The sequence below is a fragment of the Protopterus annectens genome, chromosome 1.part1 (assembly GCF_019279795.1).
Source record: "Protopterus annectens isolate FY-2018-M chromosome 1.part1, PAN1.0, whole genome shotgun sequence".
Taxonomy (NCBI): Eukaryota; Metazoa; Chordata; order Ceratodontiformes; family Protopteridae; genus Protopterus; species Protopterus annectens.
The window spans coordinates 1,241,217,078-1,241,243,186 of record NC_056726.1 but is presented as its reverse complement, the minus strand read 5'-3'; the positions used below and the strand labels follow the sequence as shown (position 1 = coordinate 1,241,243,186).

At 39.9% G+C, this 26,109-nt stretch overlaps 1 protein-coding gene across 1 annotated transcript in view; it reads left to right on the top strand.

Moving 5' to 3' along the window:
* Nucleotides 1–26,109, top strand: part of LOC122809612 (gastrula zinc finger protein XlCGF26.1-like) — a 94,861-nt gene that overhangs the window by 52,173 nt on the left and 16,579 nt on the right. The window contains exon 2 of the mRNA XM_044081244.1: nucleotides 2,654–2,776. Coding sequence (XP_043937179.1) covers nucleotides 2,654–2,776 — 123 coding nt within the window. The remainder of the gene's footprint in view (nucleotides 1–2,653; nucleotides 2,777–26,109) is intronic.

Genomic DNA, 26,109 nt, shown 5'->3' with positions numbered 1-26,109 from the left:
TGTGTGTGTGTGTGTGTGTGTGTGTGTGTGTGTGTGTGTGTGTGTGTGTGTGTGTGTGTGTGTGTGTGTGTGTGTGTGTGTGTGTGTGTGTGTGTGTGTGTGTGTGTGTGTGTGTGTGTGTGTGTGTGTGGGTCATCCTCTGGTAGTTGGAGGAGGAGGCTGTTGCCAAGTACATTGGGAGGAGGGTGTGTATAGCATTTCTTGCAGTGGACATCCATTTGCATAAGGGTGGGGGAGACTGGCCTTAGGTGTGTGCATCACACAGCATACCATACACATCCATTGACTAATATGTTTTGTTTATAGGTCTCTACAATAGGTGCAATGAAGGGTTACTGATATAATAAACTGTACAAAATGAAGGGGTGGGACACTAGAAAAAATAGGTTAATCACAGGAGGTGTACAACCAACACAAAAGTAGTGCAAAGAGGATGAGGAAATTATGATCTCACTTACTAGACAGAAGTAGTAGTCCCACCTATTCTGAGAGTGGTTAGGATGTGGGAACTAGGTTGGTACCAACCAGATAACTGGGATAATCAACATTTGAAAAGAATGTTCCTTCATGTACTGGAAAGAAAACTTTTGTCTGCTGGATGCCCCTGTCATGACACATGGTTTTTAGTTTCATCTTTGGCATTCTTTTGTATATACTTCTCAGCTGCATCTGACAGATGCTTTCATATTTCTCTTCCACTTTGGAAGGCATAAAGGTAGGTAGCCGTTGACTGTAGAGTTGTATTTGTATGGTATGAAGGCTGGTAACCACTAAATGTTGTGCCACATATTGACTGCATAAAGACAGAGGACCACCAATTGTTGTGTCATGCCTGGATGGAATAAAGGCATACATTCACCAGATATCTTGCTGTGTCTGGATGGCATGAAGTTAGATAGTTACCATATGCTGTGCAGTAGATGAATGCATGAAGTGAGGCAGCCCAGTAAGTTGAAGCCATTTGTGAGTAAGATGACCTGGCAGCACTATGTGGTTGTAAGATGAGCGATCAAACCAAGGGAGAAGCATTTCTTTACTTTGGTATTTGATTATTTTTGGTGTTTTAGTTGTAGTTGATATTATTTTAACATGATGTATTTTGTTAATTTAATATTATTTCATTGTGTTTATCTGATCTGTCTGTGCACTGCATGTTATGTTTTAAAAGTCATCATCATCAGCCCCCCTTTTCCCATTTTTTCTACATGGGGTCAGGGTATCGTGTTAACTGTCACCAACTCTCTTGATTCAGTGCTACACTCCTGCCTTCTTCAACACTCATGCCTGACTGTCACAGATCTTCTTTCACATAATCCATCCACCTCTTTGCTGGATGTCCTCGCTTCCTCTCTCCCAAATCTTCCTCACCAAATTGTCTTCTCCTTTAATATACATGTGCCCAAACCACAATAATCTGTTCTCTTTGATCTTTTCTGCAATTGGAGCTACTTTGGCTTCTGCTCTTATGTCCTCATTTCTTCATCTGTCCCACAGTGTGAATCCTACTACCTTTCTCAGGCATTTCATTTCCATCATCTGTAGCTTCTTCAACTGTTCTGCATTTATTGCCCAGGTTTCTGTACCATACAGTAGTACTGGTTATGCCACTGTCTTGTACACCTTACTTTTCAGCTTCTTTGGCATTCTTCTGTCATAGACTACACCTGAAACTCTATGCCAGTATGTTTTAAAAATCTTAGGACCTAAATACCATCCTTAAAAGCACCTCTGAGTATTCCCTTACACTAAGATACAGCAATCTTAGAATTAGCTCTGAAATAGCAAGAATGTAGGAAGCTACAGTCCCCCCAAGTCTGGGAATGCAAGGGCAAAAATGATTTAATGCTATTACATTGAGGTTCAGCAGTCCCTGTATTCCTGTGTGATTCACACTTCATTTTTGCCGGACTCTCACTTATGGGTCTCATACCTTTAATGCACAGCCATTTTAACTCAGTAGTGCTTAGCAGGGAGCCATTTTAACTTGATAACGTTTAATAGGGAGCCATTTCATCTTGGTAGTGTTTAATAGGGAGCCATTTTAACTTGGTAATGTTTAATAGGGAGACATTATAACTAAGTAGTGTTTTATTATAATTTCCTTGCTTAACAAACACAATAATACTATTGCAGTTAGCGTAACACAGTGTGGTTTGCAGGAGTATTTTGCACTGGGAACATGATCTAATGTTGCACAAGCTGGTTGCCAGCTAATGACTTGTGCAGTAGTCTTCATGCAAGATACTTTAATCTAGAATGTCTGCAATAAGTTAAACTGCTTTTTTACTGTACGTTGTATATGTTAACTCTGAAATATTTGTTTCTGTAATAGTATACAAGTGACCACTCATGAAATGCCAGAACCTTTTGGGAAAGCTGTTGTATACCTCGGACTGGAGAATTTGAGATTTACTGGGCACAATAAATCCTGAAAAATCAGAACTACTCCAGAGTAGTCATGGATAAATTAGATAATACTTATTCATAAGACACTCAGAATCAGTATCCTAGGATTGGCTTCATGAGATTGTATCTGAAAAGGCAATTTTCCACCACTGAATGCTGTGTTCTAAGTAACATTTTGTGCAAGTGTAACTTTCAGTGAGCTTTCCGTTGTCCATTTTTTAAGTCACTCATTTGTGTTTACTTTTAGGGTGCCGAGTTCCATCAGGATACTTATTGTCACTGATTGAGAGGGATGAGGAATTGTCATATGATGATGTAAAGGAAGAAAGGAATGGACAGAATGAGGTTCCCTATGAAGCAGTGACCAGCAGTAAGTATTTTTCTTTATAGTTTGACAGTTTGCATAGTCAGTTACTGACATTTCTGACCTATATTATTTCTGTTGTATGATGTACTAAATGGCTTGATGGGAGTGATACATTGAGATGGTGGGAGTCAGGAGACCATCACAAGAGGCCTCTGTTAGCCCAGTGTTGCCCATCAGTTATAATGCAAGTGGAGGGGAGCATAGGATTGTATACCCGTCCAATCCATCTGATCACATCATGAACAAGATGGTGGCCTATAAGCTGTCTGTCACTGCCAGTGTACAGTGTTGCAGTGTGTACAGTCTGCACCCCCATCCAAGATTTGAGCAGGCTGTTTTCCAGTTTGTTCTGCTTCACAGAGTGGCATCTAGTGCCAGTAAAGCATTCCAAAAACTGTGCTATATTCCTTACTTGCAAAGCAGTAGAAACAAAATTCAAAGAGCAACATATTAAAAAAAAACTTTTAGTAAATATGCTGCTGAAGCAAGCACAACCAAAAAAAAATATCCATATGTCCATTCTTCGGTAAGACTTTACTTAACTGAATGTATTGTTTCAGGAGCGCACTCCTTCTAATATGTATACAAATGCAGTTACATTCAAGCCATCCTTTTGTAAGTATTGCTAATTAATCACATCATGTCATTCATCAAATTTATTTAAAATTTTGCAGAAATATTACAGCATTTGAAACATTTTATTAACAGATTTTCTGTATTATAAGACTAGTTTAATATCCAGACTTTCTTTCAAATCAGTTGGCCAGTAGCCTTTTACTGAATCAAGATTTTGAATGGCACAGCCTGATATAAAATTCCTAAATTAAATAGCATCTGACTGACCAGTGACAATTTTCTGGAAAAAAAGGTATTTATATTGGTATTCAAGGCTTTTGTTTGGAAAGAGTTTTGCTGAGATTTATCCACACTTACATAAGTTAAGGTGTGTATATTCATCCATTTTCCATCACTGGTTTCACCTCCCATCTCTCTGTGTATGTCGAGTCTCTTTAACTAAAAAATGATGACTAAAAATCCGAAAACTCATGTTCTGGCTGGAGATGAAAAGCTATTACTCCACCATAATTGTGTCTTTCCTTCTGTGGCAACATTGCAGTTTGCAAGCAGTAATACTGAAAGATGTTCCTCTTTTTCCAATTAGTAGAGCTTTTCAGGGGAGTATAATTTATTTATTTGGTGTGCTGTCAGACACCATAGAAGGAAGTGGGTAATTATTATTTTATCCATGATAGAGGCATTCTCTGCTTATGAGGGTACAGACCAGATGACCAAATTAAAGTCTTTCCCACACTAGGTAAAAATATGAATTAGCCAGAGCTCTGCCATGATACATTGCTGTTGTACAATGGCATTATTTTAAAATGAAACTTATTAATTTTTATAAATAGTGGTGTAGCCTAATAGAAACTCAATTTTTGATCTGTCTCTGCACTGATGCAAGTCAGTGAGGATGACTTTCAATGCACTGTGCATGTGTCCTACCATGAAGGCGGTGATTCCATATTGTCCTACCATGAAGGCGATGATTCACTATACATCTTAAGAGTACATTTGATAGAAAGTCAGCAAGAATGGCATTTTGATGTGCTGTTTATGTACTTCTCATGAATGTGGTGATTTGTTCACTGCAGACCTAGTGATTGTATGTTATGCCATTGTGGGGTGGGTGGAAAGTATATAAAACTATAAAAAAAATACATTAAAATATGCAGAAATGTGTTTTTAGGAATATAATAAGGAATGGAGTCTTAATTCTTCTTTTGGCTGCTCCTGTTAGGGGTCGCCACAGCGGATCAGCTGTTTCCATTTTTTCCTGTCCTCTGCATCGTGCTCTGTCACACCAACCACCTGCAGGTTCTCTCTCACCACATCCATAAACCTTATCTTAGGCCTTCCTTTTTTCCTGTTACCTGGCAGCTTCATCCTTACCATCTTTTTCCCAATATACTCTGCATCCCTCCTCAGCAGATGTCCAAACCAACGTAATCTTGCCTCTCTGGCTTTGTCTCCAAACCTTCCAACCTGGGCTGACCCTCTAATATACTTATTCCTAATCCTGTCCATCCTCGTCACACCCAGTGCAAATCTTAACATCTTCATCTCTGCCACGTCAAGCTCTGATTCCTGCCTTTTTGTCAGTGCCACTGTCTCCAACCCATATAACATAGCTGGTCTCACTACCCTCTTGTAGACCTTGTCTTTCACTGTTACTGGTACTTGTCTGTCACAAATCACTCCTGACACTCTTCTCCACCCACTCCATCCTGCCTGTATTCTCTTCTTCACCTCTCTTCCACACTCACCATTATTCTGAACTGTTGATCCCAAGTACTTAAACTCATCCACCTTCGCCACGTCTACTCCCTGCATCCTCACCATTCCTCTATCCTCCCTCTCATTCGTCTTAGTCCTGCTGACCTTCATTCTTCTTCTCTCTAGAGCATATCTCCACCTCTCCAGGGTCTCCTCCATCTGTTCCCTACTCTCACTACAGATCACAATGTCATCTGCAAACATCATAGTCCATGGGGACTCCTGTCTGATCTCGTCTGTCAACCTGTCCATCACCATTGCAAATAAGAAAGGGCTCAGAGCTGATCCTTGATGTAATCCCACCTCCACCTTAAACGCATCTGTCACTCCCACCACAGACCTCACCGCTGTCACACTACCCTCGTACACATCCTGTACCATTCTTACATACTTCTCTGACACTCCCGACTTCCTCATACAATACCACAACTCCTCTCTAGGCACCCTGTCATATGCTTTCTCTAAGTCCACAAAGACACAATGCAAACTCCTTCTGACCTTCTCTGTACTTCTCCATCAACACTCTCAGAGCAAATAATAATAAGGAATGGAGTATACAGGTGAAATACTAATAAGTGGTGGCTGGAACTTTGGATGTATGGAAGGACATGCACAGCAGGCATGTTTCAGATTTGTAGGAAGCATACAGGTGCATTTACTTAATTTTGTATAGGGGTTATCTTTTAAAATAGTATTTACTCTATACTTCACCGCAGTGTAACAGTGAGAAAAATATGTATTTTTAGTAGCTGCATTAGTCTGTGTTTCAGTGTAGCTATGGAGTTTGGTGGGATATGCCAGGTTTTACCTCCCACGTGGAGTGAAATGCAGTTCAGTGGGTGGTAAAATTTTTGATGCAGTGGCATGAATAAACGTGAAAACCAGGTAATCTAAAAGTACAAAGAGTATTGTGTTTTTGAGCAAATCTCCTCATACTCTTCATGTGGTTCAGTTAACTGATTCATGAACAGTTAGTGGTGAGATTACAAGCACCTCTAACTGTTTCTGTATTTTCATTTCAAAAGTGTAAGCATGTCAGCACCATCTTCAAGCACTTGATGAGCAGCTAAAAGCATCTGCTAGTGAGAACTAAAAAAAAATCACAGCAAGACAAATGTAAACAATGCCTCAAACATAAGGCTGTTTTGAAACATTATCTTTGATTTAGCATTCCTGACAGTTGTCTTTGCTTGTCCCCCACTTTGTAGCTAACTTCTCTTAGCCAAACCTATTTGTCTTAATTTTGTCAGTGTGGAAAGTACTGATGTTTCCTCCTGTAACTTAAAGGGAAACTTTATCCTGAAACTTCAGAGTTTTTTCACAATGTCTTGATATTCCACTCTATAGTAATGTAATAGAATCACTCTAAGAAATTTCAATTGTCTTTTAATTTTTTTGTCCCCTATCACATCAACTGCCAAACTGATGTGATTTTGTTTTACATAATTGTGTCTTCTTCCCGTAATACAGTATCCAATGTTTCCAGAGTCAGTGAGCCCTTGGCTCCATTCATCTATTTTACAGGACAAAATGTCCTTCCAGACCTTTATCAATAGCTTCATCATCAAGGTCAGTCAGATCAACCAGAAGTCTCACTGAAATGGATGTCGACCAGATGATGAAGAAATTCTTGAGGACTCAGATCCAATTGGGAGCACAATCAGCGCTGTCCCTAAAGGGAGCTACTTGTACAGACTCATTGATCCTGTCACTTTTTCTCTGGTACTGGTTCAGTTTCTGGAACAGTTCCTATGTGTCCAAACCCATCTAATACACCTCAGTCAGATCCAGCAGCTCAGAGAATGTTGGCATCAACTGCATCTCTTACTCTATCAACTCCAAAGCATCAGTGTCAGGTTCCCAGTGGTGGAATTGACTCAAACATTTTCGGAGCCATCTCTTCCTCCCTGGGCCTTGGCACTGGAGAGCTTAGGTCCACAGTCATCCTTGGAGCTGATCACAATTGGACCAGGGAGAGCTCCTGAGTCCTTCGGCAGTGGGAATGTTTCCTCGATTCTGATTGCGGCATCAGATTTTGAGGCTGTTGAACGGCTTTGGTTGGACCAGGAAGGCAGGTACACACATCTAGTTTGGATCTGTCCCAACTTCCACTGTAACCTATAACGTGTTCCTCTCATGCTGATTGACAAGGACAGTCAGAACCGATAAGCTTCAATGCTACTCGATACTCAATTTCCCAGTTCTGATTCTGACCTGTTTCCACCAGAACCCCAAAGAATTGTTCCCAAGAAACAGATGTGCAAACAGAAGCACTTAGACTCCTCTCCTGAGTCAGTCACTCAAATAGACATCACCCCAGGGGCAGAGGTGAACAGCATAATCATGATTTTCATGGTCCTTTCGCCTCTGAAAGGAAACCTGGCTGCTGCAGTCTGGAGGCAGTCAGTGGAGGGGGGTGCTTAACTTTACATCCACAAGCCTGTCACAATATTAATTAAGCACCAGAGGCTACACCATTCCCTTCTTCTACCTTCCACAAAACAAATCAAAGATTCCCGATATTCCACCCAGTCAATTGGAATCTGCACCAACAGAAGAGTCTCAAAGTTGCTGCAGGAAGGGTCATCCAAAATTTGCCCCCAGACCAGTTTGGATCCTGAGACTACCACAGGTTCTCTTCAGACCCAAAGAAAACAGGAGACCTCAGCCACCTCAGTCAGTTTGTGAGATAGACAAATGTTCTGGAATGTAACAGTACAATCCATATTGCTTCTGCTAAAGAAGGTTGATTGGATGTGCGCAGTAGAGCTTCAGTACTCCTACTATCATATAAAGATATAGAGGCGATTCAGGAGATTTCTGCACTTCTTGCTGGTGCCCAATTATTTTTAGTTCAGAGCACTGCCATTGGGTCTTACCACAGCTCCACGTGTATTCACTAAAATTATGGTAGTGGTAGCAGCTCATGATCTACTGCTACAACAACAGATGACACTGCCCGACCTTGAAGATCTTTTATGGGTCATAGTGAATCATGCAAAAAGACAGCCACTTCCCATACAGCAGATTGAATTTATATGATGCCATGTCAACAAAGCTCTTCAAATTGCTAAACTTGCAGTAGCAAGAGTGCTGTCCTTAAGACTAACATCTTCTCAGGTAATTCACTGTCCCCTACAACAAGCAAGGTTGATTTTATATCTGTTAGGTCTGATGGCCTACTATAACTTTAGTTTCAACAGATAGATACTACATGAGAGTGTTACAGTGTACTGTCTCAGTCCAGTGGTCTCAAAGTCTTCATCCCCTACATACCAAAATATATCTCACACAAATTTGCAGAGATCATATAAAGTGCTGGATAACTTCTCCATCAGTCACAGAGGAGAACCCCTTTTACCCACTAATTCCTCAGGCGACAGTAAGCATGGATGCTTCCTTCTTAGGGTTGGGGTGGGGGCATTTCGAGGGGATAACTGCTCAAGGTACTTGGTCACCTGTAGAGGCCAACATTCACATCAGTGTCTTGGAGATGAGAGTGGTCCTCCTAATGTTGCAGGCTTTTCAGGACTAACTACCCAAGGGTGTGATCTTCATTTGGACAGGCAATAGGTTAGTAGTTTGGTGCATCAACAAACAAAGGGGAATACAATCATACCCTCTTTACTGGGAGGCCATGAGAGTATGGCAGTGGGTGATGTCTTCCCATTGTGTTTTAATAGCAATGCACATACCCAAGATGGTGAATGTATTAGTGGACAAACTGAGCAGGGTGATCCTATTGCCTCACTAGTTGTCTGTCAACTAGACAGTAGCAATGGAAATTTTCAACCACTGGGACCAACTTTGCTGTGACCTTTTTGTCTCGTACCTAAACAACAAATGCAGCAGTTACATCGCACTCATCCCTCCACATGAATAGTTACTGAGAGATGCTCTACTCCACATTTGGCACCTGGATCTTCTCTATGCTATCCCACCAGTATTCTTTCTGACAAAATTCATTAAGAAAGCCACAAGGTGCAAGAACAAGGTGATCCTCATTGCTCCTTTCTGGTCCCAGCAGGTTTGGTTCTCCTTCCTTTGGTGTCATTTGATATACCTCCCCTGGGTTCTGGATCCCAGTCCAGATCTTCTGAGTCATCCATGGATGACTCTACTGGATCTTCAAATGGTTTCTCCAGTTTTAGCAATAGCTAAAAGTGCCAGACTTTTATCTTTGGTGGTTCACATTAGTATTCTTCACAAAAACAGTCAACCAAAAAGATTTATAAAAGTCAGTGGAAAATATTTTCTGTCTGGGCCTGATTGAATGGACTGGATCCCTTCTCTACTCCTCTCCCATCAATATTGGATTTTCTTTCAGAATTGTTTCACCAAGGGTCCAGTTTTTGTACTGTCACAGTGCAGATGGCTACTATCTCAAATTTTCTCATGGATCATAATGACCCTTCCATTGTCTCTCTTCAAATCTCCAAAGCTTTTCTCAAAGGAGCTTTCCTACTAAGACCTCCAATTAGGGATACAATTCCCCCATGAGACTTCATGGTCATGCTTCAAACCCTAACTTAGGAACCCTTTGAACCAGCGGCCTCAGTGGAACTTGAGTATCTCTCTTGGAAGACTATTTTTTGATTGCTATTACACCTGCTAAACAGATTTCTGAAATCCAAGTGCTGTCATGCAAACCACCTTTCCTCATTTTTTCACAAAGACAGAGTGACAGTGAGAACAAATCCTTCCCTTCTTCCAAAGGTGACATCCAAAGCAAAGTTGTCCATTGATTTGCCAGTCTTTTTCCCCAAATTCTCAGACAAAGGAGAACATCGGCTGTATACCCTAGATGTTCACAGACAGCTCAGGTTCTACTTACACCATACCAAGGATATAAGAAAGTCAGATCGACTGTTTATTTCCTTGTCTAAATAAAATTGGGAAGAAATATATCAAAAGTTACAATTTCCAAATGGCTTTCATACTGTATTTCCTTTGTATATGATGACCAGGGTGTATCCCTACATACAAAACCAAAAGCCCATTCCACTAGAGCCACAGTTACTTTTACAGCATTCATGAAGAGAGTTCCTCCATTGATGACGTTTGTGCAGCAGCAATATGGTCAACAGTTACTACATTTATATCGCATTACAAACTAGATGTACAATCCAGAACATGTGCATCTTCTGGTTCTACCATCCTCAGGAATGGCCTTCCTTGATACCACCCAGGTGTTCTTTTAATCAGCTTGGGAATTTGTCCCAACCTTTATATCAAATGAATAGACATGGAATACAAAAGTTACACACTTACTATAATGATAGATCCATGTTGTCATATTTTTCATCCACTTCAAAATCCTTCCCTTTTTCCCCTTCCAAATTCTCACCTTTAAACTTCTGTTGCTTGGACAGGCCAAGACCAAGACCCTGTGCACTCAAAAGTTATATTACCCAAACCGAGGTATTTAGCAATCTGTTAGCTTTGACACCCACAGGTTTTTACAGTTTCTTCAAGAATAAATCTATATATTTGGAGAGAGTTAGCAAACTCAACCTGAGGTAGATTAGAAGGGAGGAGGAAATTACTGGTAGGGGAGGAGTCAGAACCTGAGAGCCAAAGCTCTGGAAGAAGTGGTTGAGGTCGGATCCAGTCAGATCTGACAACCCAAATATTAAACCGGACATAAAATCATTATAGTAAGTACATAACTTTCGTTTATATCCTCTTTATATGATTTGTCTTAGACATAAAGATGTTTTTTTCCTTTTACATCTATTTTCCAAGCAGAAAGCTAATATATTCATAAAGGACACCCTTGCTAGTGCTTTGATCCTTGCAGTATCTGTTGTACGTGCACATACAAAGAAGAGATAAAAAACTATCAGAGTTCATGTGCCACCATGCTACAGATATGAAGAATTGTAAATGAACACCTAGACACCCATGCGCTTTGTATTTACTTATTTGTAATTTGTTAATCTATGTACTACTTACTCATGTGATTGCAGTGGGTAAACTGCCTTGGGCCTAGGTCATTGCTGAACAGAGCCCATTGGAGTAGCCCATCTACCTGTCTATGTAGTAAGTCATATAAATAAAGAAAATATTAGTAAGGCCTGTGATAGTGTGAGTCATGTTTGTCAAACACATTGTTCAGTGGATATTTGTTAATTTTATTAAAAATGCTTATAACAGCCTTTAGTAAAGACAGTAGTTAATTGCTGGTGAGGTGTTGTTATATGTAAAAAGAATGGAGTCCATCATTTTTTTAAACACCTTTCTTGAATTATCCCTTGTGATGTAGGCACATTTACATTTATATAAAAGTGATCAAACTGTACTAACAAGTTCAAATTTATAAACATTATACTTCACATATATTGCTGTATATCATATAACCTAAATAACATTACATAAATTATCAAATCCCCCCCCTTTTTAAACAAGAAACCTCTTTATTAAACCATAATTTACGACATAGGCAGTCATGCATTTATATAAATGAAAACAAACTACACCGACACAATCCTAGTTGCAAACATTTTACATCACAAACCATACTGACACATTCCCAGTTGCAAACATTATATATCACTTATAATCTACCGAATCATTTTCATAGCTCATTTAAGTCCTGCCTTCTTTTCAACTTCATTCCTCTCCTACAGATATTGTTCCCACAATTCCCATTTTTCCTATGTAGTTTGCTCCTACCCTTTTCTAAAGATCTCAGTTCCATTTGTTTTATCTCTGTTACTATATTCACTACTTCTAGTATTGTGCCTTACATTTTTATTTCCATTTTCTAGTAATTGCTTTTTTTTGGCAGCCACCATAATTAGACACAGCAAGGCCTTACCATGTCTGGGCAATTCTGATTCTGCATCATAGCTCAGAAAAATCAGATCCGTCATCACACCAATCTGCCCACCCAGCATCTCTGAAGGGAATCCTTAAAGTCCTCCAACTCACCTCATTCCCAGAAAATATGTCACCAATTACCTCTTTCTTCCCTGTCAGATGTCCAGCATTTGCTTTCTAGCTGTTGAAAAATTCTCTGGAGTCTACTTGGGGTATAAAAATATCTGTGTAAACATTTCCATGCAAATATCCTAAATCATCTAGATTTTGTTGCATATTTGGGTGACATACATGTATCCTTCCATTGTTTCTTTGTGAATTGCTTATCCAATCTCTCTAGCCAATCATTTCTAACCTCCTCTGATTGATTCTTACAGTTGTCATGCTGTATTTTATATGCTCTACTAATTATTCCATTTTTAATGGCAGCTTCTGTTCTAGATTCTACTAAAATTCTACCAATGCTGGTCTTTTGGTTAGGACCCTCCTATTTCTTTCTCTTTGCCTATACTCTGGTATTAATCCTTGATAGGGAAGGCAATCTCTAACCTGCAGTCCAAATAAATTCTTGGCATATTCCCATTCTATCATCTTTCCCTCTAGTTAGTTGCTCCAAATACCTTGGAGAATGGAGTCCATCACTAATGTCTATTAGATACAGTGCTGTTGAGTTTAATAGTTAATATGAGAATTATTCACATCTAAAGAGTTACTATGGATTGGGAATGGGACCTGGATGAGGGTATTATAAGTGTGCAGTAATATTAAGCTATGTACATTATTTCAGTATTTCAGGAAATAAGTTTTGTACCTTATGTGATGACCTTATATGTGATATTAGTGTTGCAGGCTACAGTTTTTGAATTTCTGTATAGAGTACACTATAGTGGAAGGGGTTGGTGGAGGAAGAAAATAGGACAGATTTTCTGTACTATTATTATGTCAGTTTTGGGAATCCAGTCTGGGAGACAGAGACCAGATGAAAGTAGAATGGAAAGAAACTTTAGTGAATCAATAGCGTCACAGTTGGAAGGTATTCATTATGACATACAGAAAATCTTTCTCTCTCTTTTTTTTTTTTGTAAAAACTGCTTTATTAGGGTTGTTGTGGGTACTTCAGTAGAATGAATATACTGTCCATATGAATGAAAACCTAACAAAGAAAAATGGTATGAGGCAAAGCACTTATTCTGAAAAAGTGTTGATTGCTTTTAGACAAAAGTACTCAAGGTTCTGAAGAAGTCTTGATTGTTTAAAGATGGAAGTTCTCTGTGGTTCTGAAGATGTCTCACCTGCAGATGAAAGCACTCGGAGGTGTCAGTAACATATTGACTGGTTGGACAGAAAAGCACTCAATAATTCAAAAGTGTCAGTAGTTTGAAGAAAAAGGTACCCAACAACTGTTTTTGAATTTACCAATAACCTCCCCTCGGCTACCCAGCAAACTAATATAGTACAGTATGCTGATGACACCACCCTTATTTGCTCAGCACCCTCTCCACAATTACTCCAAGATAGAACCCAGGAAACCTTCACTACTATAGAAAAATGGCTAAATTTCTCCCATGTTATACTAAACCCATCTAATACCCAACTCATGATCTTCCACCCATCCAAGACTTTCACGCCTATCTCGCCATTCTCAATAACATCCTCCAACAATACCCTTATCACACCAGTAACCCAAGCCAAGCTACTAGGTGTAACTATTGACCAAAACCTAAAATTCGACAAACATATAGCAGTAACAATTGCCAAAGTTTATAAAAAACTAGGTTCACTCTACCGCTGCAAGAGCTTCTTCACACAGGAATCCCGATTCACTGTCTCTTGTACCCATCTATTCTCCACCTTACTATACGCTTCCCAGTTCTAACTAACCTAAACAAATCTGACCTTCTGAAACTGTTTACCTGCACAATAAAATTTCAAAATTTGCAACCAGTGCTAAGTTTCGTTCTCATCACTGCCTCTCCCTAAGACAGTTAGGATAGTTAGAACTCCCAAACCTACTAAAATACAATCAACTTCTCCTGACCCATCAACTGCTATACCAACCAAATAAAATACCTGCCCTGTCTAGTTTGCTCACCTTCCATAATACTGCGAGTCAACTAAGATCTTCCAATACTGCCCTACTTACTTCTACCATTTGCTTACATAGCTCAGGCCAATCTCTTTATTCCTTTGCAATTGCTAAGGCCTGGAAGACTCTACCCCCTAACATTAGATGTCTAAATAGTAAACATACTTTCAAATCCCTACTAAAAGATCTCCTATTCAAAACTTGGATGTGTTCCCATACAGAACCAGACTAATTTCACCTGATCCTGACTTTCAACATCCCTAGATCACAGGTGTACTGTGTAGGTTCACTTAGTGCATAGTACTGTGAACCAGGTGTTTAGGCCACCTTTATACTTATGGTTTCTAGTTTATGACCCTGTTTGTCTATGGAAACTTCTTTTTGAATTTATGTTCAGGCAATTCTATATTTGTTGTAAATGTCTTGTTTATTTTTTTCTCAATATTCTAACCACTGTATGCTGCAACAATTGTAAAACTCTTATTTTTACTCCTTTTATATGTTCTATGCTCTTTGTACAAAATAGCTATGTTTATATATATTTTTTTATTATTTTTATTATTTTTATAATTTTTTACTATGTAATTGGAGCTTTTCTCCCCGGGCCTCCGCTGAAAACGATCACTTTGTGTCCAGTCGGACTAACCCGGTAAACAAATGGGAAATAAATAAATAAATAAAAGTCTGCCTGTTTAAAACATTGTGATACTCCATTGTAAGTGTATTTTTGTGAATGAAAATTAATTGTAAACATAACTTTGTTTTTTGGGGTTTTTTTTCTTGCTGTTATCTATATATGATACGTCTGTTTGAATAGTTCATCTTAGCAATATTTTCCTTCTTTTGTAAAATGTGTATGGATGTTGACGTGAATGCTGTTCTTTAATATTTGTTTTAAGCATTGCGTTAACAATGCCTCCCTACTCTAAGTGCAGTGGAAAATGTGATATCCACCCCAATACAGACAGATGGGATCCAAGTTTATCATTTCATCCATTGGAAGGCACCACAGGAGTGTAGCACAACCATTATACTGTAATGTCAGTACTGGAACATGAATCCAACCACCTGGTGTGGTAATTTCAGAAGCAAAAAGAAAGTGATTCAGTTCCAGCAGGATAGGAAAACACAATAAGAAACATGACCTAAATATGTAATGTTGGAAAAATTTACTGAACTGCATAATAAAATGCAAATCCACATAAAATAAAATGTTAAAAAGAGATAGAATTTTTTTTTCCTACTACTGTTTATACCCCCAGTTCCTGCTTGCATTTCAAGAGTACTATGTACACAAATACTTATCACCTAAAGTATTATTCCTGAGAATGTACATAAACACAGATTGTATTCTGAATGGCACACAGAAGTAAATAAAATGTTTTTTTTTTTTCTACCACCTACTAAAACTAAATAATCAGTAAACTATTTTGGACGAGTACCATATATTACTTTTCATGCATGGAAAAAGCGACAGTTAAGTCTCAGATGATTAATTTTCCATTATATAATAGCATAATAATGGCGAGTTATGGTGGGATTTGGTCACACCTGCTTAGAACGTTTTGACTTCATGTCAGTAGAAGTACTATATAGAGCAGTGTGGAAGCACTGTCCCAGAGGTGTGGATCCATAACACAGTGGTTGCCCCTTCTTTGGAAGAGATTGCCCCTGCATATTAAGTAGAGAGACATCTGTGCCTTCCTCAAGGTTAACCTTGAAGATGGCTACCTGTAAGTTCATCCACGGCCTTAATTGTTTTTGCCCACTGGAAATTGGTATACATTTTGAGGGCAGAAATTCACAAGGCAAACTCAACCTGAGGTAGATTAGAAGGGAGGAGGGAATTACAGGTAGGGGAGGAATCAGAACCTGAGATCCAAAGCTCTGGAATAAATGGCTGAGATCTTAGACTTATTTGCCTTGCTATTCATATAATCACATGATCTTCGGTACTTTATTCAATAAAAGGCAAAACATTACAGTTAACGTTCACCAGATTTACGTCATTACTTGCAGTGTCAGTAAGCCTTCTCATTAAAAAAACTTTGTAAGTACTATAGAGACACCAGATACAGTATAAAGATGCAGCAGTGCAGTTCCCATTTACATTATTCCACATACATATACATAATACAAATGCTATACGCTAACGTTTATGAATTGCAACAATTACAAGTTGTTTCTCTGTGGAGATTGCTACATTACATCACTTTAGCAACTTTTGTAAGAATAACATCGGCTTGTAATGCTTGTGGGCATATAGCCCAAGCAGAGTCATAAAGTGATATTATGGTGGTTGGGGAGGTTATGACTATCATCTTGGTAAAGGTTGAAGCAGCAGTCTGTGTGGGGGTGTGTTGCAGTAAAGAATGTCCCAAAATGTCAAAGGCAAAACAATTATTGCTGCAGATGCCTATATCAGTTATTTCAGCTTGGCAGCCCTTCCATTTAGTTTTTGTTTCATTTGATTTATTTGTTTTCCTTTGATACTGTATGTTATTGAGCTTTCCTCGGGTGCTTTTTGGTTTAATTTTTCTTTCTGGTTTACTTGTTAATGCTCAGTAGATAAGCATTTAAATACTCCATAAATAAAAAGAGAATAAGGTTAAGAAGTTACAGTTGATGTGACTTTCACAAGAATTGTGGTGGCAGGCAGCTTCTGTGACAGGATGCTGTAAAGGATCTATGTATGATAGCAGGCCTTGTCCCTGAGACACGCCAAAAAAAGGAAAAGTCTGCAGAATGTGGCAGGGCAGCATGAGGATTGTGTTTCCAGAAACATAAGTGCAATCATCATTGTGACTTTAGGAAAGGAATATGGAAAACAGGACAACTATTCACTCCTAGAATGTCGCATATTGAAATATCACAGAAAAGCACCATCACAAATGATGAGAGGTATGCACAGGGAACTTCACAAATGAGAAACAGAGGGTCAGAACTCTCTAGCAGGCAGCATGTGGGAAGAAGGTTTCCATATACAGTATAGTAACTCAGTAAGGGGGAGATATAGATGAGAGAGGAGAGGAATATAGTAGGAGCATGTGCATGCAATTTGTGGGAGACCAACTGAGGACGAAGGAGATATTTATAAAGTCTTTGTTGTTCACAGGTAGTTACTAAGCATGAAGTCCAGGAAACCATTGTGGAGTCTAGCCCAATTTTCAAATTAGTTAAGAGCACTGTTTAATTGAACAACTTACTCAGACACAGTTGACAAATAGAGGCTGAGGGAATCAAACCCTGGACTATAGGAAGCAGGTAATAAATAGCCCATAGAGTCAGTCTTATGCAATGACTGACAGACATAAAGTTAGTCATTTAAACGAGTCACAGACACTAACACTATGTGAAGTATTCTTGATGCTTTTACTTCCTAGCATTTTTACTTTTATGACATCTGTCATGACTGTCCCTTCCTGATAGACTTGTGACATTAATCATGACTGACTAGCAGGTCGCTGTTTCTAAAATATGGCCAAAATGACAGTTGGATGGCTATTTAAAGCAGTTAGCACATCACTGTGGTGCATGCTTACATTATTATCCTTGCCACCTCACAAATCTTCAGGACCCCTCACCAGGAGTAAGTCAAAGACATTTACTAAAAACTCTGAGTCAGGTTATCTCACTTATTCTTCCTTATACTATGAGGGGAATATTTGCCTATAGGCATAGCCTGGAAGATTCCAGGCAGATCATGCTTTGCATGAGACAGGTACTGGAAGATGGACATTTTCTGTGTTTTAATTGGCCACATGTACAAAAGAGTCTGTGCAGGGGCAAATGGGCAAGTGCACATAGTACATGCACACAATGCACACTGCAGATGTGATTGTGTTCTAGCAGATCCCTGGTTACATGATGTCATGAGAGCATGGTCTAGTAGCACCATCGACCACAAATATTCTACACTTTAGGGGATTCTGTGCTCATAGCAAATAGTGATGCATGCACACATGATCTATCATACCTTCCAGAGCATAATGCCACCTGTATTGGGGTAGCACAACTACAAAAATAGTGCCTTTAGTCTTCATCATGGCAGTGAGACCATGGCACCGCATATTGTTGTTTGGTAATCTTTGACTTACAGATGTATGAGTTCATAGCATGAAATGCAGAGCAGCACAATACTTTGTGTATGTTGTTAACTAGATGCATGCTAAGGTAAAAGTCCTTTTCAGCTGCAACCTAGGCCAAAGGACAGTGCAACTAATGAGGATTACAAAATTCCTTGTTAATGCAAAAGACAGAGGAAATAACAATGTACATTACAATAAGGTAAGTAACATCATACAGTAACAGGTGTTGTTGATACAGAGGAAAAAGAGATGGCCTACAACCAACTGTATCTGACTAGTATTGCTTGTATTGCTTAACCATCAGAACAAGCTTTGGCCCCTTCCCCAGCAGTGAGGTGATATTCCACGTCCCATGAACCAAGTTGCCATTTGTATTGCTTGGGGGTTAGTCCATCTTCCTCTGTTCTGTTTCTGCCAGCCTCTTGACTGGCATTGCACTCAATCCCCGCATTTTGTGGTTGATGCCAGCAAACACCATCCTCAGAATTAACTCTAGCAATGGATTCCAGCAACCCCACTATCTTTGTTCTGGGCAAGTGGACAAGGTTCTCTGATCATTTATGTTGCATTTGTGTGCATGTATGACATGAACTGTGTTTGTTATTCCATCCAGTCATAAATCCACCCATTTGTAGTACTCATGTTGTTTATTACAAGATCACAAGAATTAGGTGTCTGTCCTGGCAAGCCATAAGCACAATGGAAGAAATTGTCCTTGACTGAATGCCATTCCATTGGAAGATCAAGATGCGTGCATGTGTCTGCACACACACACACACACACACACACACACACACACACACACACACGAACATACACATACGCACACACACCCGAGCGCAATTGGCAGCTCAATTACCCACATTTCTTTGGATGTAGGAGGACATTGGAGAAAACCTGCATGGCCGATGGAGGATGTGCACACTGTGTCCAGAAGCAACCCCAAACAGGAACCAAACCTGCTATGGGGTAGCAAAACTACCCAGTGTACCACTGTACCCACCTTTTATTTCATCCGTGTCCCTCAAATTTTCCAGCATTTACTGCTGCTTTTGGTTTCATGTGCTATAAGAATAAAAGTTACAACTTTCAAGGTTGCAAAACATGTTGAAGCATGAGGAGCATATTTGCAGTGCAGAAAAATTCATATAATTTGGTCAATAGTGTTTTGTAATACTTATAAATACAGACATATTGTAATCTGAATCCATTTAGAGCTGAATAATGGTATTCATATTAGCCACAAATAACTGAAAATGTTCTGCATTTGCCTTCTGCGGAGAGTTTTCAGTGGCCTAACTTCTCCTGCCCTTTTGCATGCATTTGAACATCCAGGGCTAGCCATGCAATGGGATGGGCTAGAATAGTATCCTGCCCCTGTTTTGCCTCAGCCAGTGCCTCCACCCTCCTATTGACAGTGCTACCAGTGTGACCCATCCTCTGCTAGGAATCAACAGTGATGCACTTCTGAGTACATGCCCTCCTCCCCAGGATGGGCAAACCCATCTTCCCCTTACCAACACCTCAGACACCTGAGCTGCTAATTGAACCTGGGTGACCTGTGTCTTAGTCGAGGGTTTATCCCTCTACACCATGGCTGGCTTTGAGGCATGCACTTTGCATGACCTCTTTAGCTGGTGAAATACTATGGCTAGCATACTATGCAAAGGAGCATGTAATGAGATGGAAATGAGCAACATTATTATAATGAGGATCATGGTGAATGCAAATGAGGGTAATGAGATGGAAATGAGCAACATTATTATAATGAGGATCATGGTGAATGCAAATGAGGGTAATGAGATGGAAATGAGCAACATTATTATAATGAGGATCATGGTGAATGCAAATGAGGGTAATGAGATGGAAATGAGCAACATTATTATAATGAGGATCATGGTGAATGCAAATGAGGATAACAATATCGAAGGACGATTTAGAAATGTATAAATGTAGTTCATCTAGATACAACAGCCACAGTAGTTGTTCACAGAAAGATCCTGGGATATAGAAACAGAAGAAGATAGGAGAGTGGCACTGAATTGATAAAAATAGTGACAGATGACATGGAACTCTGACCCCATGTAGAAAATGGGAAAAGAGGAGTGATGATGATGATGATAAGCAGAGCATATCATGCTATGACAGTGCATATAATTCAGAAGGTTTGAATGAGAACTTTGTTTTTGTTTAGGAAGGGTGGGAAACACTTGGGGCTTCTTGCCTTGTGTCCTAGAAGCAAGTACAAGTAGCTTCCTTGGCGAGGTATTCTTTTAGTTTGGATTTGAATGTTTCCAGTGTACATTGTTCCCTCACCTCATCTGGTTCATCGGTTTATATATTGATAAGTAAGTATTAGGCTAGCTGCCCCTGTAGGCCATTTTAAGCTTAGCCAATTTCCCTTTTAGAGGTGATATTCAAACCCTGTGTTTTGTGTCTGCGAGGTAAATACCTTAACCATTATGCCATCTCCCAACACCCACCTTTTAAGTGGTTCTGAATGAAGGGACTATGATTATTGAAGGCATTTCCCTTCCATAGTAGTTTTAAACCTTAGCTTGATATTGGACAAAGTGTTTCCTAAGTTGTCCCTGACTATGTATCTAGTTGTTCTAATTTGGAGAATAGATTGTAAGGGTGGACAGTGAGCTTGTTTAAGTATTTTAAATAGCAGTGAGTTGAATAGGAGTTTAGCTCTAAGTTTGACAAGCAACCAGCTGAAGTTAGGTAATAAGTTACAGTAGATGGGAGTCTGTAAGGAGAGCAAACCTGCAAATCTCATTTTCAGGCGTTTGTATTTTATGGGTGTTGGCGGGTCAGTGGAAGGAGACAGGGAGAAGGCCATATTCAAGGTTTGGAATATGAACATTCCTTGCTAGCACACTGAACTGCTGAGAATAGGGGATCTAGAAAAAACATGTTCAGTAGGATGCTGTCTATATTCTTTTCTGTTGAAAGGGAGAAGGGAGTGCACTCTATCACCTTTTTAACCAAGTGGATTCTGTCAATAGTGTACTGTTACTCTCATCAGCAGCATGTCAGAAGCCTAGTTCTTCACCCATCCAGCTCCTAGTTCTTCACCCATCCAGCTCTAGAACCCCCCCCTCCCAGAAATGATTATTACATTTTCTTTTTTTTTTCCCCGAAGGAATCAGTCTTGAAAGATGACATGAGCCAAAGATAAACTGCAGCATAAATAAGGGTCATTGGGTATGATCTGATAATGGCTATTCATCTATATCCTATGTCAGAAGAAGGAATTTCTGCTACTCTAAAAAACACTTCAGTAAAATAGTTTAAAATGTTCTTAGAGGTATCCAACTAAACTGTTATTTTCTTGCCAAAGAGAAAAAGAACAAACATCTTTTGAAGTTGCATTCTTCACGTGTCAAGATGCTGATCTTGAAATGGAGGTTAAATCCTGTTATCAAACAGTTGAGCCCTCAAGCAGTAGTTCAAAATGGAGGGAAATGCAGAACCAGAAGGTAACTCTAGACAAGGTCAGTCAAGTGGAGCTTGAAATAGCATGGCATTGTACAAAATGAAGTTGACTTTTTTGCCTAATGCTGGGATCATGGAACAATCAGTGCTGACCAATTGGTAGTGGTACATGGTTAGACTAACCATGCAGAAGTACTACAGACTCCATTGTTTTACTAACTCTGACAGTTCACTTGTGACCCTAAAGGCATGTATATTTTTTATTATGTTTTCCTTTTTTACAGACTCGGAATGACTGACTACATGGTTAGGTTCCTTTATGGGAGTATACAATTTCACTGGATGCTATTCCTGTAGGTTGTAAATAATATTTTAGTAATGTATTTTAAAACTTTTAACTAACTGAAGATTTTTGCTGCATTATGAAAATATGCATATTGACAGAATATTTCTGTCAGAAAATTCAAAAAGTTTTTGCACTTATGCTAATATTGGTCAGCTTAAAAAATGGTCAGTCATGCAGTTTCAGCATTTGGCATGAGATATTCCTGAAGAGTTTTATGTTATATAACAAGTTTTTCAAATCTGCTAAAGAGAAGGGACAATGTAGGCTTTCGTCTATAGTACTGTCATGTGGTTCAAGATGGTAAAGCTGATTAGTCTGTAAGACCTACTTCTGCATATCCTGATATTTCTGATGATAAATTTATTTATTTATTTATTTATTTTTATTTAACATTTGTTGACCGGGAAAGTCCGACTAGGACAGAGCCTATTTTCAGCGGAGGCCCGGGGAGAAACACTCCATACGCATGTCTTTGGATTGTAATGTCATGTTGTCTTTATGGCTAGGACAGCATCAGGCTTAAAGGCTAATTTAATGAAAGATTTAGGGTCTCCAGCAATTGGTTGAATAGCTAGAAGCACAGGCTTCCCCTAATCTCCCATGTTGACATATATATTTTCAACAGTTTGTGGACATGGCAGGACTCATCTTTGCTAGCCCACTTGGATGCATAAAACAGAGACATCCTGCTAAACTTCAAGCTTTATTAAGTCTATAAGAGCAATATTTAAAATTTGTCCCTATTTTGGTGACTTTGTGCCCCCATTATTTTTGGCTTTGTCCAGATTTTTTGTTCTACCAGGTTGAGAACTATGGCGCACAGATATAGTAGTGGCCTCCTAAGTGGCAAAATGCAGAGATACGAAATTATTCATATGTATCACGCTATTATTGAGCCAGCTGTAACACCTCATTTTCCTCTCTAAAGTGTAAGACCAGATACTGCAGTTTCCAAGACCTTGAACATTAAACTGCATTTCAGAAGTCTGAAATTTGACATTATACCTTTAAAGCACATTTTCAGTGATTTTTACCTCCATGCAACCCTCTGATGTCCTGTTGTCCTGTGATCTCGCATACCCCTGCATGTTATGTACACTACCTCAGAGAAAGGGGAAGACCGTAAACTATTGCAGTCTCAGAATTACTAAGTATGTATTCCCCAATGTTTATGCTTTCATTTATGTAGTCTGAGTGTGCAAATATGGTCTTCAGAATTGTAACAGGCAGATGTTCATCTTTGCATGAGGATGTTGCATTGAACAGCATACTGCCAGTGGATGAGGCACCACCTCTCTGGATCTCTTCCTGATGTAAAACAAGTGCATCTTTTTGCTGGATTGTTAGTTCTGCTGTACTATCCTAAAAGTGGAGCTTCTCTTTCTTCCATCTTTTCTGACCAGGTTATCGATGGCAGATTTTTCCTTAGCTCATTGGGAAGCTCACGTCAAGGCACACCTGGTCCAGAGGATGTAGAAGAGATTCAGGAAGCAGCTGCTCATCTGATTCTTAAAGCTAAAAGTTTTACTTTGATTTCTGTAGGCCCTGAGTGACCTTGTTAAAGCCGAGCCCCTCATCTGAGGTCAGACAGTCAGGCACTGGGATACACCTGACTGGTACCAAGACCATGCTGCCAGTATCCGTTACATCTGTTTGTAGGATTTCTGACTTACACACATTGTTGAGGTCCATATAGCTGCTTCAAGAATTGAATTAGTATCCAATCCCTTGAAAAAGGCCCCAGATTAGGCAACAGCCCTGGTGGAGTAAGCCCTAACAGAGGAATGGAGAGTCTTACCATGGTGAGTCTAGCAAAAGGTAATAGCCTTGGAAATCCAGGAGGAAATATTCTACTTGGACACAGCCCACCCTAGGTTCCTGGGGTGGTAAGAAACAAAAGCTTATCTGACTTTCTAACAGCTTTGGTTTTGTCTAAATAAAATCTCAGTTGTCTGTGGACATCTAAATTATGGAACATCCACTCACTAGGGTTCTGGGGGAAGGGAAAAAGGTAGATAAGTAGATGGACTGTTTTAAACACAGGTCATTGACTACCTTAGGCATAAATAAAGGGTTTGTGCTCAGGGAAACCCTGTCCTTGTGGAACATCAGAAAGGATGGAGTACCACAACGGCATGTGGCTCAGACTGGCTGAAGTTAAGGCTAGGAGTAACACAGATTTCCAGAAGTAGCACTGTAGAGAAGCTGAAAAATCAGGCTCGAAGGGTAGTAGGGTCAGCTTTTCCAAAACAAAGTGTTAAGGTTCCAGTGAGGTGGAATAGGTTTCCTGGGAGGTCTAATGTGTAGTACCACTTTAAGAAATTGTTTAGCCTCAAATCTGCTAGCTAACGGAAGAGATAGAGGCAGACAGGCAGATATGGCTGACATATTTACTGAAGATTAAGCCAAGACAGCACTGAGCAATTCACACAAATAATATAAACACAGGGGAATTTCCACTGTCAGTGGGGCCTGGTTTTGTTTCAGACACCAGACTGAAAATCTCTTCATTTGATTAAATACGATTTTCTGGTATTTGGTTTCCTGGCCTCCTGCAGGACTGTAAGCATGTCCTCTGAGAATGGGTGTCTGAAAGGAATTGGTACCCTATCATCCATAGGGTAAGTTGGAGAGTTGACAAGTGGCAATGGATGAGGGTCCCTTTGTCTTAGATAAATGCAGGAGGAGAAACAGTGCTGTCTTGGCCAGAAGGGAGTCATCAGCAAGAATTTTGATTTGTCCTGGTGAAGTTTGGACAGGACTTTTGGCATGAGGGAAAGGGGAGGGGAGGAAGTGCCTAAAGAAACATCCCCTTCCAAGAGAAAGAAAGGGCATCCACTTTCCAGACCAGAGGATGAGGCTCTCTGGCACAAAACTGTGGAAGCTGTCTGTTCATGGGGGAGGCAGAGAGGTCTATTTAAAGAGTAACCCACTGGTGGACAATTTCCAGAAATGCATTGCTTTGAAGCATTTATTTGAGAGATCGTGTTTGGGACCTGCTCAGGTAATCTGCCAGACAATTCTGTGAAGATGGGATGTACACTGCCTGAAGTCACCTGGAATTCTTCTGCCAGCTCCCTGGCCTGAAGATCTAGCCTGCATAATAAGGTAGGATTTGCCCCCCTCCCCACCGTTTGTTCACATATCAGAGAACTGTCATTGTCTGTGAACAGCTTTAGAGGTCTTGGTTGGAAGAGGGAATTGAAGGCCTGCATGGCCAATAGCAGCACCATTGCATTAATGTGTTCCTTCACTTGAGAGGGAGACTAAGCCCCTTGTGCTTTCAGGTGCCCAAAGGTTGCTCCCTAGCCTATGTCTGAGACGTCTGTGAAGATCTCTTGACACAGAGCAAAAGGGTGTAAGGGGAGTCCTGGGTTGAGTGACACTTGATGTATCTACCACTGAAGTTCTCTGTTCAGACAGGGAATGAGAGACATGAAGAATTCTAGGGGGTGCTGGTGTTGCATCCAAACTGACTTTAGATAACATTGTAATTTTCTCATGTAGAGTTTGGCAAAGGGGAGTATGGGAATGGTGGATGCCATGAGGCCCAAGACCCTGAGGAACTCTCTAGCTGCAATGTGGTGAACCAGCAGAAGATTTTTGAAGTAAAAGGTGAAGTCCTGTACCTTTTGTGGGAGTAGAGAGACCTTCATAAGATTTGTTTGTATCCTGGACCCTATGAAAAATCTGATTTTGTGAAGGGGTGAGAATTGATTTCTTTAAGTTTATGGTGAACCCCAGACTTTGTAGAAGATTTACAGTAAGGGCAATATTTAATTCTAACTCCTCTGTATAGATAGCTAGAAGGAGGAGGTCATCCAGATAAGGAAAAATGTGTATGCCCTGAAATTTGCAGTGGGCAATCACAGGAGCTAGGCATTTGATGAAGATCCTTGGTGTGGTAGAAAGTCCAAAGGCAAGACACAGAACTGAAAATGCCATGATGATACAGAGAAATGTAAAAAACATCTTGCAGTTGGGATGGATGGGGATGTGCAGATGTGCATCCTTGATATCCAGGGTAATCATGAAGGCTTGAGGCAGAATAAGTGGGAACAGAGTCTGGAGGGCCAACATGTGGAAAGTGGGTACCCTTAGAAAGGTATTGAGATGAGACAGGTCGAGGATGGGTCTCCAGGGACCTTCCTTCCTGGGCACCAGGAGCAGCGTGGAATAAAATCCTCTTCCTATTTGTTTTTTGTGAATGCTCTGGATG